Source organism: Mus pahari, chromosome 2 (genome assembly GCF_900095145.1).
Source record: "Mus pahari chromosome 2, PAHARI_EIJ_v1.1, whole genome shotgun sequence".
Taxonomy (NCBI): domain Eukaryota; kingdom Metazoa; phylum Chordata; class Mammalia; order Rodentia; family Muridae; genus Mus; species Mus pahari.
In genome coordinates, this window is record NC_034591.1 from 22708920 (window position 1) to 22721797 (window position 12878).

Below are 12878 nucleotides of genomic sequence, written 5' to 3' on the forward strand. Positions count from 1 at the left end.
CTCCCTGTCTTAATCTTCTGGATTCAATCACCACTGTGTCTCAAGATCTCCATACCAAGATCCAGATCAGAAACTTCTATCTCCCAGTCTCAAGATTAGGTTCACTGGTGAGCCTTCCAATTCTGGATTGTAGTTCATTTCAAATATAGTCAAGTTGACAACCAGGAATAGCCACTACATATGGGTTATGCCAGTAACATGCCTACCCTTTAGATGATAGATGCTTCAGTCCTGTGTGCCACCCTGGGAGTCCCTTAGGGACTGTTGGGCCAAGGCCTGTTCTCTCTGGAAGCAGATCATTTGGTTCAGGATAACGGTTTTGAGTAGGATTATGTGAATATTTATTCATTTGGTTGGTTGTTTTGGGTTTTGTTTGCTTGTTTTTAAGGCAGGGTTTCCAGGAACCTGTCCTGGATCTGGCTCTGTAAATTATGTTGGCCTCAAACTCAGAGATCCAACTGCTGGGATTAAGAGTGTATACTAAAAAAAAAAAAAAAAAAAAAAACAAAGTCTGGTATTATTTGATGGGTAAAGATGTGGCTGAGCAGTTAAGAGCATGTATTGCTCTTCAAGAAGACTAGAGTTTAATTCCCAGCACCCACAAAAGGTGACTCATAGCTTCCTGTCCCATCTGGCCTTTTTGGGTACACCCGCACATGAGCACACAAACACACTCATAGACACACACACAATTTTAAATAATAGTTTCTAAGTGATAGAAATGTGGTTCAAGAGTGTTTGATTTCTTTGACTGGCTTAAATACAGTAGAAATGGTATTAAGTAGCTGTTAATCCTGCTTTGAGAAAAAACAGTGTGTTATTTCTGTTTGGGGAATTATACCTTGGTGTTTCAGAGTGAAATGTAAGGTCAATGTACTTGGGGTGTCTAGTATTCACTGGCTTAGTACTTAGTGTTGGCCAAGAGGATACGTGGTCTTTCAAGCCTTTTACTCAAGAGAGAGCTATGGTAAAACATATTTTAGTATCCATCAGATCTGAGAATTGTGTTTTAAGGGGCCAATGACCCCACAGACACCGCTGGTTTCAGTTAGCATGCTACTTCCTAACATACTACAAGTTCCTGCAGAGCAAAGAAACTAATAAAGATGAGCAAGAGATGCTTGTGTTAAGTCTCCTGGTGTTTCAGTTTCATGTAGGGAGGGTGCAGCTAGTTGAGAGACCTGTGAGTCAGAAAGTCATTGGGGAGGGCCTCATTCTGAGAACAGAGCCAGGTTAAAGCTTAGAGCCAAGAAAATACGTTCATTGTAGTTTCGAGGCCCTTCTGATAGAACAAATCTGTTTGCTAGGCTCTGCCTGAAATTATGTTCAGAAGAAAACTTTTACGCCATGAACCTCCAGTATCAAAGAACAAAAAGTGACTCCTCCTCATGTGGCTCAGTGACCATGGCTTCTAGCCAGCACTGGATATGAGCCATAGTGTAGTGATACCTGGTGTCTCATTGCTGCCTCTGGCCAGGCATTGCTCTTTTTCATTTTCTCTGCTAGCTTAGTTGTTTGTTCTAGTAGGTTTTTTTTGTTTTGTTTTGTTTTTTTTTTTTGGTTTTTCCTGTGCAGCCCTGGTTGTCCTGGGACTCACTTTGTAGAACAGGCTGCTCTCGAACTCAGAAATCTGCCTGCCTCTGCCTCCTGAGTGCTGGGATTAAAGGCATGTGCCACCACGCCCAGCTGTTCTAGTAGTTCTATGGACTAGATTGGAATGGCTAGCAATTCTGAGTTTGTTTCTCAGTGCCCCACTATCCATTAGAAAGGCAGCTGGCCAGAGCTGTGAGATAACAGGCCTGTTTTGCCATTTCTCAGTGTGCAGCTTTTGTTAGAGTTCTTACTTGGGAACCAGTTCTGCTATGTCTATAGAACTAAGAGAACCAAGGCTCTGGAGCTCAATATGCCATTTTAATTTTAATATAGAGGCAGTGGGAGGCGGGGAGAGAGAAAAGAGGAGTAGAAGCCAGCCATGAGCATATGGAAAGGGGTGGGGGAAGGGACTGGGAAGAGAGGGGAGAAGGGGAGAGGGGACAGAGGGAGAGCAAGAAGGGAAGAGCCAGGAGCTCAATATGCCATTCTTATACAGAGCCCCCAGTCCACCCTGGTACATACCCAGAATTCATTTACCCTCTGGTAAACCAGGGCATAGTGCCATTCTTTAGGTGGATGAGGGCACCATCAAAAGTTGCCTTCCAGAAAGCACAGGGAAAGCAATTGTTGTCACCTGTGGTTACCTGTGTTCGGCTCTGAGTATCACACTGGAGGGTGGACATGTTGCCCCCTAGCTGATTGAGGTCCAGGTGCCCTGGGAGACCGTGGAGGACTGGGGACTTGTCTTCATTCTACTTCAGCCTAGACTCCTTCCTATGTAGAAACTTATGGCATGCTTTTATTTTATGTCACAGTTGGCATTAGTTAATTGTCTTCGTTTTCTTCCCCTAGAGTTTACAGATGCTTCCCCAGCAGCGGAAAGCCATAGCAAAGTTCAAGGAGCCAGCCCACGCACTAGCGTTTCAACAGAAATTCCACAGGTATCCTCTGTGTTCTATACTTGGTGACTGGGGAAGAGGAGGGTGCTGTGCTGTGCCGTGAAGAACAAGATCAGGTTCCAAATCCTTTCTATAAACTGTTTACATTATTTGGAGAGGGCCCCTTCTACTTCTGTCCATGGACCTTGGTGAATTGCTGTCATAAGAGTTTGTGTTAACTGTCTTTTCAAATTTCCACAGGCACATGATTGATCTGTCCCACATAAATGTGGCCCTGATTGTGGAGTGATCTTGAATGGAAAAATCTGACCTCATGCTGCACACACTGTGGAATTTCTTCAAGGAAGCTGTAGGTCGGTGCAGGATCCCCAGAAGTGCAGGTCTCTCCAGTCTGCAGTTTGCCAACCTGTCTGCGTGCCAGCTAGCCACAGGGTGATTCCAGAAGAGAGCTATGTAAACTGGTGGACATGGGATTGGAGTCTGGTGTTAGATTGTTTTGAATTCTGTTGTCCACAAGAACTCTGTTCTCGTGTTCTTTTGTTTCCGAGTGCTTATAATGCATGTAGACCTTGTTCTTCGTGATCCTGCTGTGTGATTGGTCACAGAGTTTTAGATTCAGGAAAGAATGTTACCAGCTCAAATTTCGAGGATTTTTCTTTCCACAGCAAAGAGTATTTGATAATGGTTGCACTTATCTTCAGTACAGGCTAGAAAAGAGCTCTCAGCCAGGCTTGACCGGGGTGGCCTCAGAAGCCATCGCGGGCTCTGGTAAAACATAGGTAGAAATGGATGATGATGATTGGCACTCACCTGCCCTGGGAAGCCAGGGTGTGAGATGGGTGTCTGGGAATGGTGCCATAGAAGTGGTGATTCTGCTTCTTACAAATACCTCCAAAGTGCCACCTGTTTGAGCAGAAGCTCTCAGATGGCTGGCTAGGCAAGCACTGGGCACTCCAGATCATCAGCTCTGCCACCCTGCAGGCAGCCCCCTTGGCCTAGTTTTCCTGGCATAGGTTGAGGCACAGCTTGAAAGGTGGTCAGACCTGCTTGGGCTTCATTGCTTTTCAAATGTCCTAGCTCTGTAGTTCGTGCTGTCATTGGTTTGATTGCCTCACTGTCCTTCAGGGCTCTGAGTTTCCTTTGGACTGCCTTTTTATCACATTTGTGAAGGATGGATTTCTCAGCAGGGCTGATGCTGCCCAAAATAAGTATATCTGTCCACATTAGTCATTTTAGTCGATTCCAACAGGTGAGACTTGCTTTCTACAAAGCATCCCTTAGAAATCCATGCTGGGCAGACATTGAACACAGTGCCTTATTATGTTTCTTCCTTGAACGCTTCAGTGTTAGAGTCATACTCTAGAATGGACTGACACTAGGACACACTCAGGACTTTTTAGTTGTATTTTATACCTGTAATTTTATCTCACATAACTTAGTAGGATGGAGGAGACAGAGGTCTGTTGTCATCTACTGTCGCTGGGTAATAGGGAGGGAGCTCTGGACTCAAAGCAGCTGGCTTCCACAGCTGAAGTTTTACATTACATTTTCAATTAAGTTGCCAATGCTTTAACAACTGGAGAATGGTATTCCAGGCCCCAAGAAACTTTGCTTAGGATTGATTCTGAGATGACACTGTGCCGGCAAGGAGCATTGGGGACACAGTTGTTGTTTGGTGTCCAGGCAGTTGAGCTGAGGCATTCATAGCGTGTCTTAGAAGACCTTGTGGTATGGTGCCACCTCTGACCACAAAGCCTCTGCCTCACCCCTGCTTGGTACACTAAGGGCCAGCCCTGCAGGGGCTGTACCCAGCTTGGCCTTAGCCCAGCCAAGTGCTGTCAACTGGTCTCCCACTGTCACTCCCACTCATTTCATCTGCACACAGGAAATGTTGAGAGATAGTTCATTGAATTGGTGAGTTTGGTAGCATGTTAGCTCTCATTGGACAAGATAGATGCCATGTAGGAGGTTGAGGGTTAGGACACAGGAAAATGAATTTAACAGTTTCACTGCTCTTTCATACAGTTTTGAGTGCTGGGTCTTTAAAACCCAATTATGCATTTTTGTCTGAAAAGTAGGCACTGAAGCATTGAAGTCAGGTAAGGAGACATCCTCATCGACACCGCTGTTGACCGAGGAGCTCAGGGCCACTTTGAGTGTGATGAGATACCCAGGAACATGTGTGCCCATAACCGTCTACACACATGAGCCAGTTTTTCCTTATTGCAGTGTCCTGTGAGACAGACCAGTTCCAAGCACTACTTAGAACAACTGCTCACTCTGACCTCACTACACATCCATTTGGGGTGGACTATCAGACCAGGCAAGCCAGTTCTAAAGGTTTCTGTGAAGGAAACGACAGAAAGTGAAAGAAGCAGAATTAGAAAGAACATTCCCCACTTGCAGTGTCCTTCTCACAGTGAAGTCAGACCGTGGAAGATCTGCTGCAACCATTATCTCTGTTCTTTGTGTATCATGCATTTAAAATGAGATGGAAAAGCATTAGCATACTGTGTAAATATGGATCTTTTCAGATTAAAGCGTTAATGGAAATGCTTTTAACTCAAAACAGCAACATCTTAGCTATTTGTTAGTTCTCGTTTGTTGTCTTATCGAAGTTTAATGGAGACACTTTCATAATTGTTGTTGTGTGTACATTTGATTTTCATAAAGATGGTAGTAAGTCAATGCATTGACCCTCATCTGTGTATTATTTGTTCACAAGTTCCAGAAGGTTGAAGGACTGACTCTCATATCTGTCCTGAAGTAGAGAGTACGGGTGGGGACAAGGTACTTTCCCTCTCTCTGCCTTGTTTATTTTGTACTGTAATGAATGTGAGTCACTCAGCTGCTTACCTGAACATAACCTTATGCTGCCCTTGGCTTGGCCACATTTGTTAAACCCTTATTATATTGATACTCTTCTTGACGGGGAAATCTCACCTTTTCTTTTTCAAAAGAGATTCTGAGGCAGTCCCCCACCCAATCCAAATAGGCAGCAGCTTCTTGTGCAGGTCCTGTGCCCATGGCTTGCTGTGGAGGAGTGTGGCTGGATGGCGTGGGAGGTGGGTTTTCCATAGCCATTTCCATTTGGGTAGTTCTCATGCGATATGCAACGGTCCAAGATGGTTGTTTGAATCAGGATGGAACACCCGTTAGTCATTTTCCCCCCACCAAGCAGCATTCTGCCTGAAGCAGGTAGAAGGCTTTGCTGCTCATGGAAGCTGGTAGGGAACTTAAAAGGCCTGGGAGGGAGGACTGGACAGTGGTCGTTCTGGTGGGTAAGGAGAGTCATATAGGATGGAATGTCAGTGATGTACACCTCTAATGGGACCCCAAAGGGTGGTCCTTCACTTAGGTGTAGAGCCCCACAGATGGACATGTGAGGAAATTCTTGGGGTAACATAAGCTAGATAAAGGGCCTTTCTTGGAGAACTAGGCTTAAGGACTATCCCTGTCTTCTGTCTTTTGGTTTTCGTTTGTTCGTCTTTTATTTCCTTGTGGCATTATTAGGAAGGTAAGCTTGATATATAGACCATTGACTGACACCAGTCAAAGATAGGTCCTAGTGATATAAGAACACTAGCCCAAGAAGTCCATGCAGTAGTTAAGTATTGTTTTTGGTCATCATAGGGTGCTCTGTGTCCTCTGACCCAAGTCAGGAAGCACTTCCTTGTGCCAGAGCTGTGGGCCACACTGGGTGGCTCTGTTGCTTGCTGTCTCCCTTCCTGCGAATTAGCTTTAATTCCCCCTCCTGCTTGTTGGCCCCAGCTCTGGCTTTGCATCCTTACTCTCATGCCCAGTTGCTTAGAGAGGGAGAACAGGTCTAGGGAATTGTACCTTGATGTGCTCTGCAAAAGAGATAATGAATGGGCGCAGGGTAGACAAGAACAAGACCCCTCCCCACAGAGGAAGCCACTAGGAGCTTAACTCAATAATGGGAGAACCTTAGACACGTCACCAAATTCTGCAAGACAGCTGGGGGATTTTAAAGTTTATGATGAAGTGTTCTTTTTATATTCCTACATATAAACTTGGAAAGGCATTTAGCCTTGATTTGTTAAATCCTAAGGATTTCCTGTAAGGTTTTTTGCAACCTATTTAGTTTTTGACATTTAAAATGCCTAACTTGTTAGGTACACAAACCCATGGCTTTGTGTACTAGAACCAGAGCAATCCACTGATTCATATTGGATCCCAAGTATACCTCCTGATGGTATCGGGTGTCAGAAGGGACACTTGTTAGGTACCTTACCCGAGCTTCCTGGAGACTGTTGATCGGCTACCTCTTCCTGTCAAGGGTTGGTAGAATGGGCTGAAAAGACAGGTACTTGCACCAAAAGAGCTTCTCCTTCCCCTTTAGATGTACAGTAGAAGAGGTTGTTAAGTGTTCTCTTTGCTTTCGTTTACTGATTTTTTTCAAAGGTTTGTGAGAAAATGCAGGTGATTTAGAGAGAACCTTGTGTCGTTTTTCTTAGGAATCACACAGGTGGGATGGACAGACAGGTGCATGTTACTGTGTTCTGTGTCAGAACGTTTAGTATGCTCTAAGCAGTAGGCCTCTTGGCTTTCTTACATGACTTTCTGCTAAACTACTTTTCATTTTAAGGACACATGCAACGGAAGCTGGTTTGGAGACTAACACATTTTGCATTCTGCATTGTTGTCTTAGAGAACACACATTGTAGACAGCGGGTTGCACCCAGCCCACACTGACTGGCCGCTGAGGAGCAGATGACCACTTGTTGTTTCCTTTTACAGGTGTGGGAGCCCCGATCCTGAGCTGTGTCCTCTGTGAGGACTCCCCTCCCAGGCTTTAATTCTGATGTTTAGTTTCCAGGTGCAGCAGTGGTGCCTTGTACTTTCCTGTGACTTTAAGAGCATCTGATGTTCTGTTCTCTTCTCCCACTATGCCACCCACTGCCCTGCCCTGGCTGGGACTCTGGTTCCCTCCGTACCTTCTTCTCTTCCATCTTGTTGACACCTGAGGTGTGGGCACTGTTCCCCCAGTGCATGTTCTTTCCCTCCACTTCTGTGGCTTCCACACCTGCAGTGGCCACTGATAGTCACTTGAGTCAGGCTCCCTCTGACAGGAGGGGACACTGTAGATGTCTGCGCCAGGGCCAACCACATGTGCAGTTTCTCTAACCCTTTTGCCTTGACAGGTCTTTCCTTGGGATTTGCTCTTCCAGAACCTGAATTGGAGAGCTTGACCTTTTGCTTATTATTTTTGCAGTTTGGTTTTGGGCCTAAAGATGCCAGTGCCTTTCAGCTGTGGTCTGCATGTCATTAACCACCCCTCTCTGTTTTTACCCCTCTACCTTTGCAGGACCCGGGGCATGGGTCAGTGTTAGTGGTAGCGTGCTCTCATTCGCTTGGAAGTGGTGGCCGTGTGGCCGTTATACTGCCTTTGCTGATATGGCCTCATCGTCGTGTAATGTGTGTGCCCTCCCTGCTGTGCAGGCAGCTTGGGGTGCAGGCTGTGTCGCTGGGAGTGCGCTGGCTGCTTAGAAACCACGAGACACCACCTCACTTTCCTCTGGCCTCACTGTTTCTGCCAGTCACATGCTCTTCCCGTATGAGTGACACTGCCGCGCTTTACTCCAGTTATCCTTTGCATTAACTACGTGGGAACTCTTGCAGGCTATATATGTGAAGAATAGTTGTGATGTAGATGGAAAGAAAATGTATTATTGTGTGTATCATTTGTGTGCTTTCATAGCAAAAAATGTGTTTCGGCTGTACTGTAACCAAAAATTCTGTCAATAAAATATTTGAGGTTTTCCTGGCTTTGAAGAGTTCACTTCATTTTGCGTCTGTCTGTCCCACACAATGCTCTGGGCAGTGATTGACCCTGGATGGATGGGATTGGGGAGAGCAGCACTCAGCTGTGACACAGTGCCTCCTTAGTGGAACCACGGAACCAGGAAACGTCACAACCTGAAACTGAGCAGATGGTGACAGTGTTGCTGTGGTCAGGGAGTTTGTCTCTCCTTACAACTATTCATCCATTTACAGGTAATGGTTACAACTTGCAAGAAATGAATACTATGCCACTGCCCTTTAGAGCCTGTACATGGAGGCATTGACTATAGTACCCCCTTGCAGCTGCTCTGTTTTATGCAGATCTTGCTGTTTTGAGATTGAGGCATCATAAAGTTGTCCTACTTCCGGGTACTTTTCAAAGAGAGAAGCCAAAGGTTTCATCCTAGGCCGATTTTCTCCCTTCCCCTTCCCTGTGTATCTCTCCCTTTGTCGGGGCTAACTACTGTTGTGTACAGAAGTGCTCTTGCCTGCTCCTTGGCTTTGTTGAGAAGAGAGCGCATGTCACATGTGACCCCGGCCTTCAGCAGTCACACTCTGTTGGCCCTGTGCCTTGTCCATCAGGCTAAGGCTCTGTGTTGACAACTGGAAGGGATTTGTGGAAGCTCCAGTTGCTTGAACAGGAAGAAGACTTTGTCCAGCCTTAAGTCCTAAGATGCCCAGCTATAGGTCTATTTTACATTTTGGCCTTCAGTCCAGTCTGGGGTACATGAAAGGCTGTATGTCCAAGTATAGGCTAGGGGACAGGAGCCCAGAGAGCCTTTCCAAATGTGTTCCTGGAGTGTGGACTTTCCAGTACTGGCTAGCCAGTAGTAAAAGTATGGTTTCTTTTGCCTGCAGGGTGGGCCACACAGGAGGTCCTGTGAGTGGAGCCCCACCCTGCTCTGGTGAGGCTGTGTGTCCTCAGCGTGGAGTCACAGCTAAGGAATGGGAACTCGGCATACTGCCATGCTTTATTCTACTCCTAACGAGCAGAACCTGGGGGCTTAGTCAAGACAAAAATACTTTAATAAAATAAAATGTAAATCTTGGTTCTCACACACCATAAACTGAGGAAACACATAGTAGGAGGTTTACTGATGGACCAGTGAAGAGTGTCATTAGATCTGTGTTGTGACCACCTGTGCTGTCCTCTGAGCCTGTGTGACTTGGGCTCTGTCCCCACTAAACACCTGACTCCCCGCAGCTGTCATTCTACTCAGAGTGGATTTTGTGGGTAAGGAATCATACAGGATGTGTCCCATTGTGGCTTTTCTGTCCTCAAGGTCTGTTTATGCGGCTTGTTACAGAAATTCCTTTTTAGGCTGCTGGTGGGTTGCACTTTGCTTCTCTGTCTGAGTAGCTTATACCTTGTTAATAACGAAGACGTGAACATGAAGACTTAAATGTCTTTAATTCCTGGATTCAGCAATTTTGGCTATATATTGAGAAATACATGTTGGGTCGCATGTTAACTGTTTGGTCTCTACAATGGCTGTGCCATTTTACTGTCTCACCTGTGGAGTCCAGGTTCCCCACATTGTGCTTCCCACTGGTTGATCAGGGATGCCTTGAAGTCAGTAGTTTTGATTTGCATTCAGTGAAGCTGAATGCCCTTTTGTGTTCACAGCTATTTGTGTTATCTTAGAAATTAAGTCATCAAAGCCAGCATTGCAGATCTGTGCAAATAAACTTAAAAATATGGATGGTACAGACAAGTTTGTTATTAAGAGACCACAGTGGACATCTAGCTTAACCTGTTCTTTGTGGGAAAAGCAACAATGATCAACTTATCACAGATGTGATGCAGCCATTGGACCATGCAAAGCAACCTCATTATTACTATTCTATTAGTGCAACAGAAACCCTAAAGAAAATGTCTTAGAGCAAATACTGCATGGAGTACTGATACTGGACGGGAGAGATGGCTGAGGAAGAAAAGTGCTGTATGTGCAAGCATGAGGACCTGAGTCTGGGCCCCTTATATATGCTTAAAATGGCACGTATCTAAACCCAGTGCTGGCTAGCTAGAGACAGGCAGATCCATGGGCTCTCTGGCTGGCCCATCGGAAACACGCTAAAGACAAAGTGATTGAGAAGGACATCTATTAACCTCTCAGAGGCCTCCAAATGCACAATATTGGCACTACAGGACAGAAACATGACATTAGAGCAACAAAAAACCATAACATTAAAGCTTTACACCATAAATGCCTGGTGACTGTGTATCAAGAAATCTATTAAATACTAAAGAAACACTGGACAAACTACTCTGCCAGCTTTCAGTGCCCCTTTCCTCATCACATTCAGAGAGAAGAGAATAGATAGTCCTTTCTTAACAGTAGAACGATCGTGCCTTCAATCCTAAAGATCAGGCCATCTTGTCCCTGAGTGGATGTAACCTAGAACAAACAGTTGAGGTCTCTGCTACTGGAAACAGTCAGTGCGGTGCACAAGAAGAAATCTTCAGAAGCCTAAGGCTAATAAAAGCTTCTATTTTCAATCATATGATAGTTGACATCAATCCTCTAGAAACCAATAATGAATTTGTTTTGAAAAAAATTTCAAAGTAGCTACAGATCAGATTAATATGAAATAAATCTATAGTCCTCACCTGTATAAATTGCAAGCTGATAATAGCATAAAAGATAAAATTGCACTTAAGTAACAAAAGAATAAAATTAATATGAAATTATCAACACCTGAAAGAGGTGAGGGCAGATGAGTAAGTGGGTGCTTTATGTTCCCAATTAGTCTTAGTGTTCCTAAGAAATAACAATAATAAATAGTTCTCAAGCCAGTATATGAGTTAAATATGTCACAATTACCCAAAGATGGGGTTTTGATGCCAGACAGATGTATTCTCTCCTGTGATCACAATACATGACAGAAGCAACTTAAAAACAGGAATTGTTTCTCTTGCCCCTGTGATTTTGTGGGTCACTTCATCATGGCAGTCAAGAATTACAGGGAGGAGCCAGGATAAGACAGCTTCGTGGGCATGCTTCTGGTGGCCTGCTTCCTGCTAGGTTGTTCCTCCTGCTTGTTTCGCCTCAGAGTTGTGCCAGCCATCACGTCATGAGTCCAGCAGGAATCCATAGATCAGGTGGTCAGTCAGTGTTCAACAAAGCAATGATCTGGAGCCTGGACACTCCCCAAGTGTGCTTTACACCCTGCCAATTAGACTAACCTTCCACTCTGGACTTTAAGAGGTGAACCAAATGTGTTCAGTCCATCAATTTGAGTCCCCATTATGTTTACTGATAGCCCAAATTCAAAGTCTCTTTTGAGACCCATGGCAAAGATCATCTGTGTATCCTTATAAAGTAAGAAAAAAAATCCATACTCCCAACATACAAGAATAGGAGACATAGCACGGGAGAATTAGACCTGAGCAAACTTGAATAAACCAAACACTCAAGCACTAATGCTCTAGTGTTGAACATCCAGGGCAGGTGCTGGTAGGATGTGAGCTCTAAAGCTGGGGCAACCCTTGCCCTTATGGCTTTACTACCCACAGCCTCGGCCTCTCAGGTTGCTTTTGCTCAGTGCCCATGACTTTTCAAAGCAGGTCTTACACAGCCCTGGAGTCTCTCAACATTCTGCAGCTGACATCACAGTCTCACAGTGTCATGTATTGGCCCCTAAAGGAGCTTTCAGCAGGGACACTAACCTTCCATATATTGCCCAGCCTCCAAAGCCTTCTCTGGAAACTGATTAAAGCCTCCAAAAGATGAGCTGGCGTGCCTCCACACGTGGCAGCATGTGGGTATCACCAAGCTCTGCCAGCTGGGACAGTAGCCACTCCTTACACCCCAGCTATAAGTGACTTACACCTCAGCTTGAGTGACTGAGCTTAGGAAAATCCTCCTTGCCTGGTGTAGACCTTAACTTTTTTACATCCTTGAACCACTGGTGATGAAGTTGGTAGGTCTGCCAATTCCTGAGATACTGTCAGTATTAGATGTTACAAAAAAGATTAGCGTTCATGTTGAAAACAGGACTCAAGAGTAGGGAGACAATTGTGATGATGAGGCGCTAAGAGAGTACCCTAGGCTAGTTATCAAAATTAACTGACATGTCAGCTGGTTGTGTTGTGTGTTGAGTATAGGGAGAGACATTTCTGCAAGAGAAAAGTAGGGAGCAGCAACCTTGTGTGGAGGTTTATAAGGTTAGCAACTTTGACTTCACTGGGTCCAGTAGCTAATCAGTGTGCCAGAGTAACTGTAACCATGCAGGAAACAAATGAGGTTCATTGCTCACACAGAGGATACAACACATCTGCAAACTGGATCCTTGGTCCTCATGGGCCTGTGAGGGTGGGTGATGAAACATGCAAGAGTGTCCTTTGTGGCTTCCAATGCCATTTAGGAACTACGATTTGTTATTGGTGAGGGAGGGGTCCAGTCCAAGGTCACAGGATGCCCTCATGGTAGCAAGTGACAAGACAACTGTAGCCAAAGCCCAGAGAAAAGGGAAGTGCATACCATACAGTGCCACATAGGGCACACTAGGGAAGTATATCGACTGCCTGGGAAGTGGGAGGAAGGCCATGTTACCTGCATCGTTCTTCTTAATTGCTGT

The 12878-nt window shown here is 45.1% G+C and overlaps 1 protein-coding gene across 4 annotated transcripts in view; it reads left to right on the forward strand.

Moving 5' to 3' along the window:
- Nucleotides 1-8273, forward strand: part of Rbm33 (RNA binding motif protein 33) — a 103896-nt gene extending 95623 nt beyond the window's left edge. For all 4 annotated transcript variants that reach the window (XM_029533888.1, XM_029533889.1, XM_029533894.1 and 1 more), the window contains 2 exons: nucleotides 2446-2534; nucleotides 2733-8273. In XM_029533888.1, the coding sequence (XP_029389748.1) occupies nucleotides 2446-2534; nucleotides 2733-2781 (138 nt within the window). In that variant the 3' untranslated portion in view covers nucleotides 2782-8273. The remainder of the gene's footprint in view (nucleotides 1-2445; nucleotides 2535-2732) is intronic.
- Nucleotides 8274-12878: the final 4605 nt, after the last annotated feature.